The following is a 13,087-nucleotide window of genomic DNA, read 5'->3' on the forward strand; positions in this document are numbered from 1 at the left end:
AATACAACTGCACCACTTTTCATCTGTATAACGTTGTCATTATGACCAAATTTGTCTAATATCCTGTGATATTAGAAGATATTAAAAAGGCACGATGCTGTTGTCGACAGCAAAAAGGTTTCATGAAATGGAAAAGAAATTTGTTCACTAATTTGAAAATGATTTGAGGGACAAAATGTACTGAACAGATTGGCTTGAAACTTCCCTCTTTGATAAGGCTCACAGTGCAGGATCAGGTGAGTCCTCAACCAGCCCTTAGTTATGCTGCTACTGGCCTGGGGGCTGCTGCAGGAACTCCCATGATGCACTGTGCTCTCTCTCTCTCTCTCTCTCTCTCTCTCTCTCTCTCTCTCTCTCTCGACCAATGTTTTTAACTTCATGTCATACATGTGTGTCTCTGTCCTCATTAATATCATTATAACTTCAAGCCTGATAGTGCTTAAATACAACTGAAACACACATGATCCTCTCTCTCTCTCTCTCTCTCTCTCTTTCCTCTCTTGCTCCCTTCTTTCTAACTTTACTCTTTCCCTTTTCCTCACTTCCCTTTCTGTAAGGAGGAAGACCTGAAAATAAGAATCATCGTGATGTGCAGTATCTGAGTATGAGCCCTGTAGGATTAGGTTTTCTCCCAGAGAGTCCACCATGTTGCACCTTCATGACCAAATTTGTCTAATATCCTGTATCCTATTAGAAGATATTAAAAAGGAACGATGCTGTTGTCGACAGCAAAAAGGTTTCTGGGTTTGAATCTGCCGACAGGAAGGGGCCACTGTCTCCCGTAATCCAAAATCCTGCAGGTCAGGGTGATTGGTGGCTCTTACGTTACCTGTGGATGTGTGTTTGAGTGTTTGAGTAAATGGTTTTCTGTCTCAATTTGGCAAAACTGTCCAACAATGTTCCCCACCTTTGTCCAGTGTCAGCTGGGATAAGCTCCAGCCTCCCTGCGTATAAAGTATACAAGGTTATAGCTAATGGATGATGGATGGATGATGGTGATGTGATTTTTTTTTTCCTTTCAGTGTCCCTTTCCCTGGGATGATCCCTGACTGGAGGTCGTAGTTTATCCAGCTTTTCATTTACAGCTGTGTCGCTGTTCCTCCACATTAAAACACTGTGTCATTCATATTTATCACCAGCCATGGGGATGTTACAGCTGTTTCATAGATATTTAAGCAGCATATTGGTGCAGATGAATATTTAACTTACTTAGTGATCATCAATATTTAATAAGACATCAATTGAGGGAGTTTTTGGGGGGAAAATATGAGTGATCAGTAGTTTTTTCTTCATAAATCAATCAACGTGTTAATCCTCTAAACGTGCCATTGGAGCTCTTAGCTGCACTTAACATGAAAGGATAAAAGAAACAGAGAAGGAACCACATAGAAAATCTATTAAGACTTTAATTTTCTCAATGCTTTTAAATACATTTTGGACAGAGGGTGATATCATTTTGCATGAATAAGTTACATAATAAATTAAAGCAAACACATTTTATCTTGTCTCACATTTTACAATAGCAGCAGAAGTGGCCAACAGAGTCTCAGTTACCTGAAACACCCCAATGTTTCCAGCTGACGTCTTCGGGAGGTTTAACCAAACCTGTGGAAGCGTCTCAGGGGTTCGCTCCAGGAAGACTCTGCTCCAGTGTTGGGAAATTAAATGAGAAACAAGGAAAACACTGGTGTGGGCCCTAAAGCACTGGAAGTCACAGGAGGTAGCATCTTACTCTCCTGCCAATTTTTCCTTTCTTTTTTTTATGCAGCAGGCAACATTTATTGATCACCGTGATTATCACAGCGGTCCATTCACACTGAGCTGCATTTTTCATAGTGTCTCTAGTGAAAGCTGTTCAACAACTGCTTCAACATAAAGCTGTAATATCGTGCTGAAGATGTGCAGATGCACAGATATCTTCTTCTAGTAAGAATCCACTGCGGCTGTCTTGCTTGGTAAGACACTAGTTCATCATCAGAACAAAAAAAATAACAGGCCGACAACAAACGTGACATGACCTCAGATCTGCCCGGTTCTGCCGCCTTTTTTTCAAAATAAAGTGGTCATAAAGAAGGACGTCCAGTTAGTTATGGAACGAGATTAATGTTCCAGATATGGATGAGCCAATCAGCGCTCTCCAAACATGATTGATGGGTCGGTGGGCCAATCAATGGCAGAATGTAATTTTATGTAGATGGGACTTTGTATCTAAATTACATTTATGTGGTACAGCAGGGGCTAATGGCAGCTAGCCTCCGTCAGTTCTTTCCCTTTAATGTCATTATGTTAAGTGGGGGTTGAGAATGGACATAACTCACTGAATGTTGATTATGCAAACAAATAATGTACCCTTTCCTGCGCCGCCAGTAAATCATGTACAATATAAAAGCAACATCACTGTCGCCATTAAGAGAATGTGCAGCATTTTACTGCATCAGCTCCGCGCTCATCTCCGGGCCACACGACTACTTTCATATTCGCCCTACATCTATATTTTCTTGTACTAATTCTACAGTGCATTTTCTCTTAATAGAAGTGGTCATTCTTTTTGTGTATTGTACAGCAATGTCAAATAGAAACATTTGTGGAATTCAAATACACAAAGTGAACAGGTGTGGGGTCGGGTCATAAATCGTGCTAAATCTGGCTTTGCAAGTAGCAGCGTAAGCTCCGAGCAGCGGGGCCACGCGCTGTCGGGGGGTTAATAAGGGAACAAAATGACCACCTGTTTTTTTCAGTTTTTTTTTACAAAGTGATGAGGAAACTTTCCCTCGTCTGATTGGTTCATTTGTACGAGGACTGTTTGCTGGGTGGTTGCCTGATTGCTCCACTGGATAACTTGAGCAAGGTAACATGGTTTTTTTTCCTGATGATTACACTGGATAACTACACTGGAGTTACTGCCCGCTGGAAAAGAGACTACAACGAAATGTCTGGTCTGGATGTGGACACAGAAAATCCTCCACGTCTTTCCTGTGTCTTTCACATGTATCCTCTCACACACACACGCATACACACACGCACTCACACATTCACACACACACACACATACATGTGATCGTGAGCAAACAAATAGCGACAAGTGCATTTTGGCATTAATGCTGATAAATATACATGGAAGCGTTTGTGTGTTGACACATACAAACAAAAGCAGTCTTGTGTGCACAGTCACACATAGTCAGACATATTGAACACACGCATACTTAACAAACATGCACACAAACACACAAACGCACACACACTGCTTGTTTGTGGCTTGTGCCAGCTTTCTCTCTCTGCATGCCGACTGTGTGTCTGGCACCGGGGTTAAGGTCTGGAGCCACACACAAGCTGTGTGCTCTGTCTGGCTTTTTACACACTCTAAATGGGCTTTATGAATGGTTAGGACTCTATGACTGAGTCAACACCAGGGGCCACACTCCACCCAGTCCAACAGCGGGTTTTTGGAGATAAGTCAGAAACAACATTCTCCCAGTGCAGCCAGGAAGCATGTTTAAATTAATAAGCCACCAGGTTTTCTTTTGTTTTGCACTGCAAACATTGTGCCGTGGAGTGTGTCAGTCCACAGATGTGTTGCTTGTTTGCCTTCCCGGCTGAGCCCAAGTGTATTAAAACAGCGCTATGCAGTGTCTATGTGTGCGTCGGGTGCATGTGTGTGCATGTGTTTGTGCTCTTGCTGCCCCATCAAAGCCATGTTTGATCTGATCGCTGCGATGATTCCAGCTCTCGACATTGCGTGGAGCCGGTGACTCTGGCAGCCTATCAGATCAGGGATGGATGGACGGATGGGGGGCCTCTAATCACAATCTTGTGCCCTCTGGGGGATGCATACATTGTGCCCCATTCATTACCATCAAAAATAAACACGTAAGTTATGTGCACACAAATCCTCACCACTGCTCTATCATCAGATCCAACACTCGATTGACATTCAAATCTGAATCCAGACTGAAGTCTGACTCAACAAAGGGAGCTGTCGGTGGGGTGAGAGGGCGGAGGCCACACGTCAGCGTTTCGAGCCAGTCGGCAGCGTCAAACAGAGTCGGGGCCCGTCGCTTCCGTGACTTCACAGTGGACGGCAGAGGGGAGGTGCAGATGGGAGGTGGGGGAGGAGCTGGCACAACCTGGCTGGGGTTTATTACCGCGGGAGATGGAGGTAGCTCCAGCAAGAGAGACGAGCAAAGTGGCGAGGGCAGGAAGTTGTCGTCCCTGGTGTGCTGCTGGGAGGCCTGGGACTGATCAACTTGAGGAGGAGGAGGAGGAGGAGGAGGAGATGGGCCGGGGGCAGAGTGGGCCGGGGATTTAAGATCAGAGACATTGACAGAGCCTAGAAAAGAGGAGGTTAAAAGGATTAGACCCTGAAAGATGAATGAGTGCCATTTAAGTTCTATTCTTTATTAATTATAGGACACTCACCATCGCAAGTAATAGGCTCATCCAAAATGTCATCTATGGACTGCCGAGGGTCCATCTGTGGCCAAAGGGGGAGAAAAAAAAGCTTAATTCCCTCGTTCAAAAGAAATTGTTAATGATCTCCTCTTATTCATCTACAGACGCTGACCTGTGCTTTCTGGATAGCCTCCTGTAGCTCTTCTTCCAAACTGCGAACGCTGGGCAAGGTCTGCACAGGACTGGCTGTAATCTGCACCGGCAGCTCAAAGTCCTGGCCAATCACATCACATGGTTGAAAGCAAAACACCTGATTAGAAAGCGGGGGTAGATTAGTCCGCAGGTGGTGATAGGAGGAAGCTGATGTTAGAGCAGTATTTTACATTAAAGGCTCTGTAGTGTGTCTTTGAAAAGAGACGTCTACATGCGATTACGGTATGTGAGAAATGTGTGTCTTGGTTTGTGTGTTTACCTGTGTGAACAACACCTCTGTCTGTGCATCTGTTTCTGGTTTCCCCCGAGAGCATCCTGGATCCTGTTGCAGGAAAGGATGCAGGGATCCGTCACAAGACTGAAGGAATGGGGAGGGAAAAGGGAATTGATGCGATTAATTCTCACTAAATGAGCAGTTTTTCAACACATCCAAGTGGCTGGCTGTCCTCACCTCATTCCCAGTGCTAGTGGAGCGGTCCCTGGGCCTGCTCCGTATCCTCTGCCTCATCTCCAGCTCCACATTCAGCTCCTGCTGCTGCTGCTGCTGCTGCTCGCTCTCAGTTCTCCAGGGAGTCACACACTGCAGGGGTGAAGAGGACGACATGGGGAGACTGGGACTGGGAGTTCCTGAGGCGGTGCTGGCAGGAGCCAGGAAGACGGCGTTGGTCAGACCGCACTGTTCGCCTGCCAAACTGACTGACGCAGCAGTTGTGAACCTGCTCGGGACGGCATTCAGATTTCCATTTGGACTGTCACTGAGAATCCCATTAGGAATTCCTCTGTCCTGGATGTAGAGCTGTTGGTTCGGGCTGCCGGGCGAGTCCGGTCCAGAGCTGGAGCTGGAGCCAGGGCTCTGGCTGGGTGGCAGCAGGGGGCATGGAGTGAGGGGCTCCTGGTTGGCACCCAGTTGGCATAAGGGAGCAGGAGGGAGGTGAGTGTGAGGGAGCTGGAAGGGAAGTAGACGCTGCAACAGGGCCGGCTTTGTGCCGGAGACGGGGAGGCCACGCTTACGCAGCTGCTGCCGCAACTCTGACACCTGAGGAATGGGAAAAGATGGGGGTGGAAGGGCAGAGGGCAAAGTTTCTTATAATCATAAATCTGTTCTCGGATATATATCTTATAGGCTTTTAGATCCATTAAAAACTACTTGACTGATTACCACAAAACTTGTATGGGTCAGGATGAACCCATTAAATGCCGGTGTTTGGATCTCAGAATTTCTTTCCATTTCTTTAACATTGGGAGATAGGGAGTTTAATTTATCAGAGTAGTTCATGGGTTTTGATGAGACATATTTAAAGGACTGATATTTGTAAATGCATTTGGTGCAGATCCAAATAAAAATCCAGATCTAGTGAATTTAAATGGTTTCATTAGGGGACCGTTGGGCCTTAGCGGAGTGAGGTATGATAGACAAGGGTCTCTTACTGTAAGATCAACAAGGTTCGCAGGCAGAGGCTCAGGGTTGGACGTTGGGTTTGCGTCCATGGGGGTGTGGTTGGTTGTGGCAGGCACAGGTTGGGGGTTGAGGGGCAGGGCTCCGGACGATTTCACACAGTGATCTCTGCTGCAAGAATGACAGCAGCATTGACGTCTTGTTGTGAAGTTGGCTCAGATTGAATTACTTGGCACTATCTCCAGGGAGCTCAATGCATACCTGGATACAACAGCGACCTGTTGCTGGGGTTGTAGCTGTTGCTGCTGCTGCTGCTGCTGCTGCTGCTGCTGCTGCTGCTGCTGATGTTGTTGTTGCTGCTGCTGCTGGTTCTGGAGGATTTGAAGCTGGAGGATGACCTGCTGCTGCTTCAAGAGGTGGGAATAGGCTGGGTCCAGAGACTGGGTAGGGGTAGTGCTCTTCTGTTTGGCTCCTCCCGCTGAAGAAATAGATTTGATTTAGTCTTGATTTTAAACAATAAAATACTTCTAATTGATTTTTTACAAAAAAAGAATCAAACGGATACCTCCAGTGCCAGAAGCTCCTCTCTGGTCCGGAGGAATGTACTGGTGATACTTGAGTTTCCTCATTTTGGGTTTGGTGTCCCTCGGTTTCCGTGGGCGGGGGAGGTGGTTGAAGTTCAAGGAGGAGCAGGTCGGGCTGGGAGGCTGAGCTGTCTGTCAAGATGCACATTTCCCACACGTCCTTACATTGCAACTATACTGTGGTTGTGGCGAGTCATTTGAAGAATAGCGAATAAAACATCAGGGAGAAATGTCAGGTCATTTTACGTTGTTTGACAATATTTGCCCCGTGTCAAGGTTAAACATGAAACGTACAAATTTCTCATAAAGCTCCTGATGACAGCACATGCTGCTTCTGACATATTCTGCCATGCTGCTGGTGTGTGAATGCGTTAACCTACGGGGCAAATACTGAGCTACCCCAGAAGTGCAAAGTGACAGTAATGAATGCAGAGCAGCTTACAGCAGCGCTTTGTGTTTGACAAAACACAAGTGACCATCCTGTTGGGTTAAAGACCTCTACAGTGCTCGATTATTTTTTAGGTTGTATACCTGCTGTGAAAGGCTGTTACCATGACAAGCACATGGTTTTCTCAATGAAAATTACATAATACTGCATTGATTCGCCATTCATTTTCATTTTGAGGCATCAAAAACAGAAGAGGTCCTTATAAAATTTTAATTAGCAACTGAAGCACTGTTTTTTTTCTGTGACATCATTATCATGCACTAACCCCACATTACCTTTGGCAGCAGGGGGGTGGTCTGAGAGGTCAGAAACATCCCATTTGGTCTCCCAGTTGTTGCCATGGAGTTTGATTCACCCAGCGTTACAGTCATAGGTTGTCTGATGCCCTCGGTTGCCGGGAGCAACGTCAAACCAGACTAAAGGCAAAATATCAGACAATCAGAGTTGGCGTACGACCCCATATATAAACTCATCATTTACTTTTAATGTGTATATCAGAGGTTGTTAGAAGGAAATCATTTATCAGACTTTCTTTCTTTTCACATCCATCTCAAACCTCGACCCTGTTTCCTCACCTGAGCATGAGCGGGGCTGTGGTTAAGGGGCGGGCACACAGCTGAGAAGTCACTCAGTAATTGGTCGCCTGGGAGCCCTGGTAGAGAAGAATAGGCCGGTGATTGGTGAACGCCATGTTGCCCAGTGGGCGAGGAGGAGGCGCAGGAGGAGATGTCATCTTCGAAGACATCAGCGGAGAGAGGGAAGGAGGCCGAACCTGAGGAGATGAAAAGTGAAAGGAGGTAAGGTCAGAAGAGGAGATTGGGTAGAAGGTGGAGAATGTGTGTGTGTGTGTGAGTGTGTGTGTACAGTCAGTGTGATGACTCACGGTTCTCCAGGGGCAGCGTGTGTTGGTGCTGATGCTCCACAGGTCCAGGCTGACAATGGATCCTCTCGGTGAGGTCCTGCACCTGGCGAGCCTTCTTCTGCCTCTGGGCGCCACACACACTCCTCTCTACTGGAGGGAGGGGAGGGAGGGAGGGAGGGATGGTGGAGTTAGGCAGGAAGAAGGGGGACAGATGGGAGATCAGTGGATGAGAGATTGGAGAGAGAGAGAGAGGAAACAGGATTTCAGAACATATGTGACGTGAGCATGCACAACATTGTTGCCACGGGCGATCAGTCCCAAATCAAACCAACAGAGGCATCAAAAAATAGTAAACACTCCTGTCTACAGGGAGATGCTCAGTATTCCCCTGGACACAAACAGATCCACATGATATTTTTGAAAAGGGCAGAGAAGGACATTTTGGGAGATCAGACAGTTGTGTTATTAGAATAACAGTCTTTTCAAATTAAAAGCGGGGTTAGAGGGTGTGGAGATAAAGAGGGAAAGTGAGATGACACAGAGAGATGTCAGCGCTGGCGGAAAAAAGATGACTGATCTCCGGATGGGCGGGTTTATCACATGCCGTCAATCACTGATATGTTTGTAGGCAGCTTTTAAAAAATCAAAGTGCAACAAGGTCATATTTCTGTTTAACTGACAGCGGATGAAACAGCGACAGATTTACACACTTCATTTCCTCGCACAACAATGAGATGGAGAGCAAATCAGCTCAGAAGTAACACAACGCAGACAGAGAGGAGCGAGATGAGGGGGAACCGAGGGTAAAACAGGACACAGTAACATTTCTGTATAGATGGAGCAGCTACCTTGTGTGGTTTTAGTGTTCAGACCACTAGGGGGCAACTTCTGAGTGGCACCATCTTCATTTAGACGCTGCAGCAGGAAACATCAGGTCAGAGCAGAGACTACAGATTAGACAGCAGTTCACTGAGGGGGAAGGTTAAATAAAACTGTACCTCAGTGTCAGTGTGAATGAAATACTGGGACACCAGGGTTTACAAATATTCACCCATGAAACTATTATAGAGTTGTTAGTATATATTTTGTGTTTATAAATGTATTATATAAATACAGTCCATTAACCATTCACCATCAGTATAAATTGTTCATTTCTTAATAACTTACTTACAGACGATATTGATAATCTGCAGCTAAAGATTTATTCTCATTCTATCCCATCAAATATATCCAGTCATCCTAATTGGATTCACATATTATGTGTATTCGTACATAAAGTATGTGTCAGTGCGTAGATTTATTTAAATGTTTAATTAAATTAATTATTAATTAACACATATTTAATTTATTTAATTAGCCAATAAAAAATAAAAAATGTAAACATAATCAATTAATGCTTTAAAATCAGTATTTGATGTATCGTGTGAAATGGGATGGATGGGATGCTACTCACCAGAGCTTCACTCAGGTCTTTCTCTGTTTTTTGAGCTGGAGCAGTAGGTTTCAATCCTATGAAGAAAAAGAAGATGTGGTTATGAGATGAAATCAAAATAACGAGGACATTTTCTAAAAACCTGATTTCTCATTTTGCTATTTCTTTAGACAGCGTCAGCCGAGTGGAGCAGCATCTCAGCTGCATCAACAAATCCCTCTCAGCCTTTTAAAGTCATCCTCCTCCACGTTACAGCGTGGAGCCTGGCAGACGCTCTTTCGTGTCGGCAGGTATCAGAACGTGCAGCTCTTCTTGTGCAGCCTGTTTCAGCCTCAGACAGCCCAGTGGGACCTGGAGCCAGGTGCTGTGCCTCTCAACAAAGTAGCTGGGATTGCTTTTCACATTACTACAATATGGACTAAAATGTTAAACAATTTCCACACAGATGCAGAGGAATATAAAGGAATTTTGAGCTTATGGTACAATTTATCAACCGGATCTGTTATTGAATGATATTCGTGTACATATATTTACTTGTGTAAATTGTGTACTTGTGCCAATATATCAGTTTCATTACAATTAAGTAATGCAAGATTTGTTATAGTGCATCTCTACAACCCTGATAGCTGTGAGGCCCTTTTGCAGACTAACTAATATGGCACTGGGCATATTTTGCATATCATGCATATTTGAGGTCATTGTGTCATTGGATTTAAATCTATAGTCATTGCTGCTATTGTTCAACAAGTGTTTCTGGGTAATTCACTCCAGAAGTGTAGTCAAAGGAAAGTAAAAGCTGGTAAATATGTGCACAGACATCAAGTGATCAATAGTCAATCATCTCTCAGTGAGAGAGGTGACTTCATTCATATGAAATCGAACATGCAGTCATAGTGTAGATGGATCAATCACAATGTTAATGACACACATGGACTAACCAGAGTCTGCATTGATTTCACTCTGCCTCCGGTTCTGAATCCTCAACTGCAGCACTGAAAGAGAAGGAGAGAGATTATGTCAAAAAATTATGAAATATTACAGTGAGTAAGTATATTTCCATTCACAGGACAAATGATCTGAGACAAAAATCACGCTGACATCACAAGGTACAGATGAGCAACAGCAGACCACTCGGTCACTGTTAAGTGATACCGCCTTGGAACTGATATCACCCCATACTTTGCAGTGCTTGTAGATTATGTATCTTCTCGCATGTCTACAAACATCTACACACGCACCACACGTCTACGCACACATGTGAACATTCAGCACGTACACACCAACAGGTGAAGTGAGGTAGGCCTGGGGCCGAACCACAGAGCGCTTCCCTGAGTGCATGATACATTTCATTTTGAGTTTTGAGACCTGAGAGACCTGACGAGGGCAGGGGGGGGGGGGGGGGGGGGGGGGGGGGGGGGGCGCTGTGCAGGGGGTTGAGGGCAGCAACTATTTATCTCTCAGTATGTCTATTTCTGTTGGTCCCATCCCCCCTTCAGCTGTCCCACTCTCTCCACAAGCGTCTCATGCATCCCCTACCCCTCACGTCATCCTCATTTGTGCTGCTAACCACACTCTTCCTGCTCTCCTGCCTCTCTGACAACTCAAAACATCTCACAAATCTGGGTTTAACAGCAGATTTGCACACTGGGCTCCGTCCGCTTAAGACATCAGACAAGCAGTGCTTGTCAGAGGGAAGTTTTCTGTTTGGTTTCAGTGTGTGTGTGCATGCTTGTCTGCCAACGACATGTTTGATATTTGAATTGGACTCATGGAAAATATATAATTTTGTTTGTTTATTTCAAATATTCGTGTTAAATAATGGCTTTTTTAAGATCATTGAAGTTAAACAATTCTTTGGTTGAACTTCTTGCAACTCAGACACATAAAAGCTGTGACAGGGTCTCAAGCTGAAAAGGTTGAGAATCATGACTTAAACTTAAACAGTTTTGCATTGGAAACAAGTCACATCCAAGGTCAACAATGACACTGTTCAACTTTAAACACTGAATAAAAACTCAGACAAACTGTATCATGAACAATATCCAAAGTACATACATTGGTTTGATAGTATATACTCTCAGCCTGATATATTCCTCATGCTCAACTATGTACATACATGTTTTCAAACGGAGCAGCTGCCGTAGAGAATCATGTTTTCCAGCAGGTGTTTGTTCACCTAAGGGACCGTCTCTATGTCATTTCCTCGCCTTTCTATTTTACCAGACGTTTGCGACAGCTGCCCGGAACCACAACAGTAGCCACTGCGACTGCTGAAGGTTGCACACTGCAGTTCTAGGGACAGTTGTTTAATTGTGTATCAAAGAATCGTGGCTGTGTCCTGAAGTTGTTGTATTCAGCTGAGTGAACTTCTTTCGTATAAGTACAACTCAGGGATATAATTTATAGTTGATGTCAGCTGTCGTTTCCCCCCAGTGTGCTCACTTCTCATGTCACCTTCAATGATAACCTTTTAGACTGTAATCTTATATCTGCAACCTACTTTTACATTTCAAATCAAATCCACATGAGACCCATTTTACTCTGCAGCAAATCTGAGTTGAGATCGAATAATCACTAATGAGTCTTTAACTGTGGTGTTGGAGCTTTATTTCTTTAAAGGTCTTGCATGAAAACTGTTTTCTGGCAAATGCACAACAACTTCAGATGTAGTGTGGATGACAGTTTTCTGTATTTGTGTTGTGTTCTTTTTTCGTTGGGTTCAAGAGATTTAACTTCTGGTTACTATTGTTAAATTCCTAATAAAGCAGATCACAGATGATCTTTTAAAAAACGTTACAGCTGATTGTCCCATATTAATGTTTTGATATTAAAATGAATACATTTCCTGGTGAAGGCCCATTGTTGTTTTTTATCAACCAACCAGCCTGTGTTTTGGTCAAAGTGTGACACAGTAACATGCAGAGATCTCTGCTGTCCTCTCGTCTATTCAGGACATCTCTGTCGGTGAGAAAAAAACACTAAATCCATTCACCATGATCAATACCTTCACTCTATTGACCACATGATGGACATGGTGACTGATCAGCCAATAACTTATCGCAAACAGTTCACCTCCATATATTGATGCTAATGTTGCCAATTATGCCTGAGATGTAAAGCTTGTGTTTTATGTGAAATAAATCCTCCTCCTTGTTGAGCTGGCGTGAGTGGAGCCTCGAGGGTCCTCACCTGATCGGAACTTGTTCCGGATGAGAAGCGACCTCTCGGAGGCCAGCAGTGTCATGGTCGAGGGGAGGTTGCTGGGGAAGCCTGGGAGCGGAGCAGAGAGAAAGAGGAAATTCCTGGTGTCACTCGACCAGGAGGAATGGACCCCCTCTCCTTCTGTCTGTCTCTCTGTTGGGGAAACATCAGGGGGAGCAGAGGGAGCGGGACAACGAGAGAGAGACAGATGCTTGTTATCCACTGATAGACACAAACCAATATTGATAGAGGCACACAAAGCGCAGCCGAGATGGATTGGGGGGGAAATAGAGACGTAAAGCCTCTCAGACCTACAGGCAGACTGAACACTGCAGTGAGAGCTGCTCTGGCAACAGCAGGCCTCCCCACAGACGGCCTGTCATAATCACACAGAGAGTCACAGAGGCCCACCCACAGAGACGGAGCTAACGACACAGAGAATTAAACAGACAAGGAGGCTTTTACAGAGACGGAGCGAGGAGCCACAGGAAGAGGAGGATGAGGAAAGTCAAGCTCGCATGGGGGACGGAGACATGAGCCCCAGCAGATGCTTGGACACCAA

At 44.8% G+C, this 13,087-nt stretch overlaps 1 protein-coding gene across 8 annotated transcripts in view; it reads right to left on the reverse strand.

Annotated features, from left to right (window-relative positions):
* Nucleotides 1-1,754: 1,754 nt before the first annotated feature.
* si:dkeyp-69b9.3 (myocardin) overlaps nucleotides 1,755-13,087 on the reverse strand; it is a 12,131-nt gene continuing 798 nt past the window's right edge. Inside the window, exons 2-16 of one of the 8 annotated variants that reach the window (XM_034611276.1) lie at nucleotides 12,514-12,681; nucleotides 10,263-10,316; nucleotides 9,346-9,401; nucleotides 8,741-8,807; nucleotides 7,914-8,042; nucleotides 7,606-7,802; nucleotides 7,306-7,446; nucleotides 6,564-6,714; nucleotides 6,260-6,476; nucleotides 6,031-6,169; nucleotides 5,054-5,638; nucleotides 4,862-4,924; nucleotides 4,562-4,663; nucleotides 4,417-4,471; nucleotides 1,755-4,327 (exon numbers count right to left, since the gene is read on the reverse strand). In XM_034611276.1, coding sequence (XP_034467167.1) covers nucleotides 3,891-4,327; nucleotides 4,417-4,471; nucleotides 4,562-4,663; nucleotides 4,862-4,924; nucleotides 5,054-5,638; nucleotides 6,031-6,169; nucleotides 6,260-6,476; nucleotides 6,564-6,714; nucleotides 7,306-7,446; nucleotides 7,606-7,802; nucleotides 7,914-8,042; nucleotides 8,741-8,807; nucleotides 9,346-9,401; nucleotides 10,263-10,316; nucleotides 12,514-12,568 — 2,448 coding nt within the window. In that variant the 5' untranslated portion in view covers nucleotides 12,569-12,681 and the 3' untranslated portion in view covers nucleotides 1,755-3,890. Of the gene's footprint in view, nucleotides 4,328-4,416; nucleotides 4,472-4,561; nucleotides 4,700-4,861; nucleotides 4,961-5,053; nucleotides 5,639-6,030; nucleotides 6,170-6,259; nucleotides 6,477-6,563; nucleotides 6,715-7,305; nucleotides 7,447-7,605; nucleotides 7,803-7,913; nucleotides 8,043-8,740; nucleotides 8,808-9,345; nucleotides 9,402-10,262; nucleotides 10,317-12,513; nucleotides 12,682-13,087 lie in introns of all 8 variants that reach the window. The other 7 variants (XM_034611273.1, XM_034611269.1, XM_034611272.1 and 4 more) reach the window with 7 other exon arrangements.

This window comes from Hippoglossus hippoglossus, chromosome 16 (genome assembly GCF_009819705.1).
Source record: "Hippoglossus hippoglossus isolate fHipHip1 chromosome 16, fHipHip1.pri, whole genome shotgun sequence".
In the NCBI taxonomy this organism is placed as follows: domain Eukaryota; kingdom Metazoa; phylum Chordata; class Actinopteri; order Pleuronectiformes; family Pleuronectidae; genus Hippoglossus; species Hippoglossus hippoglossus.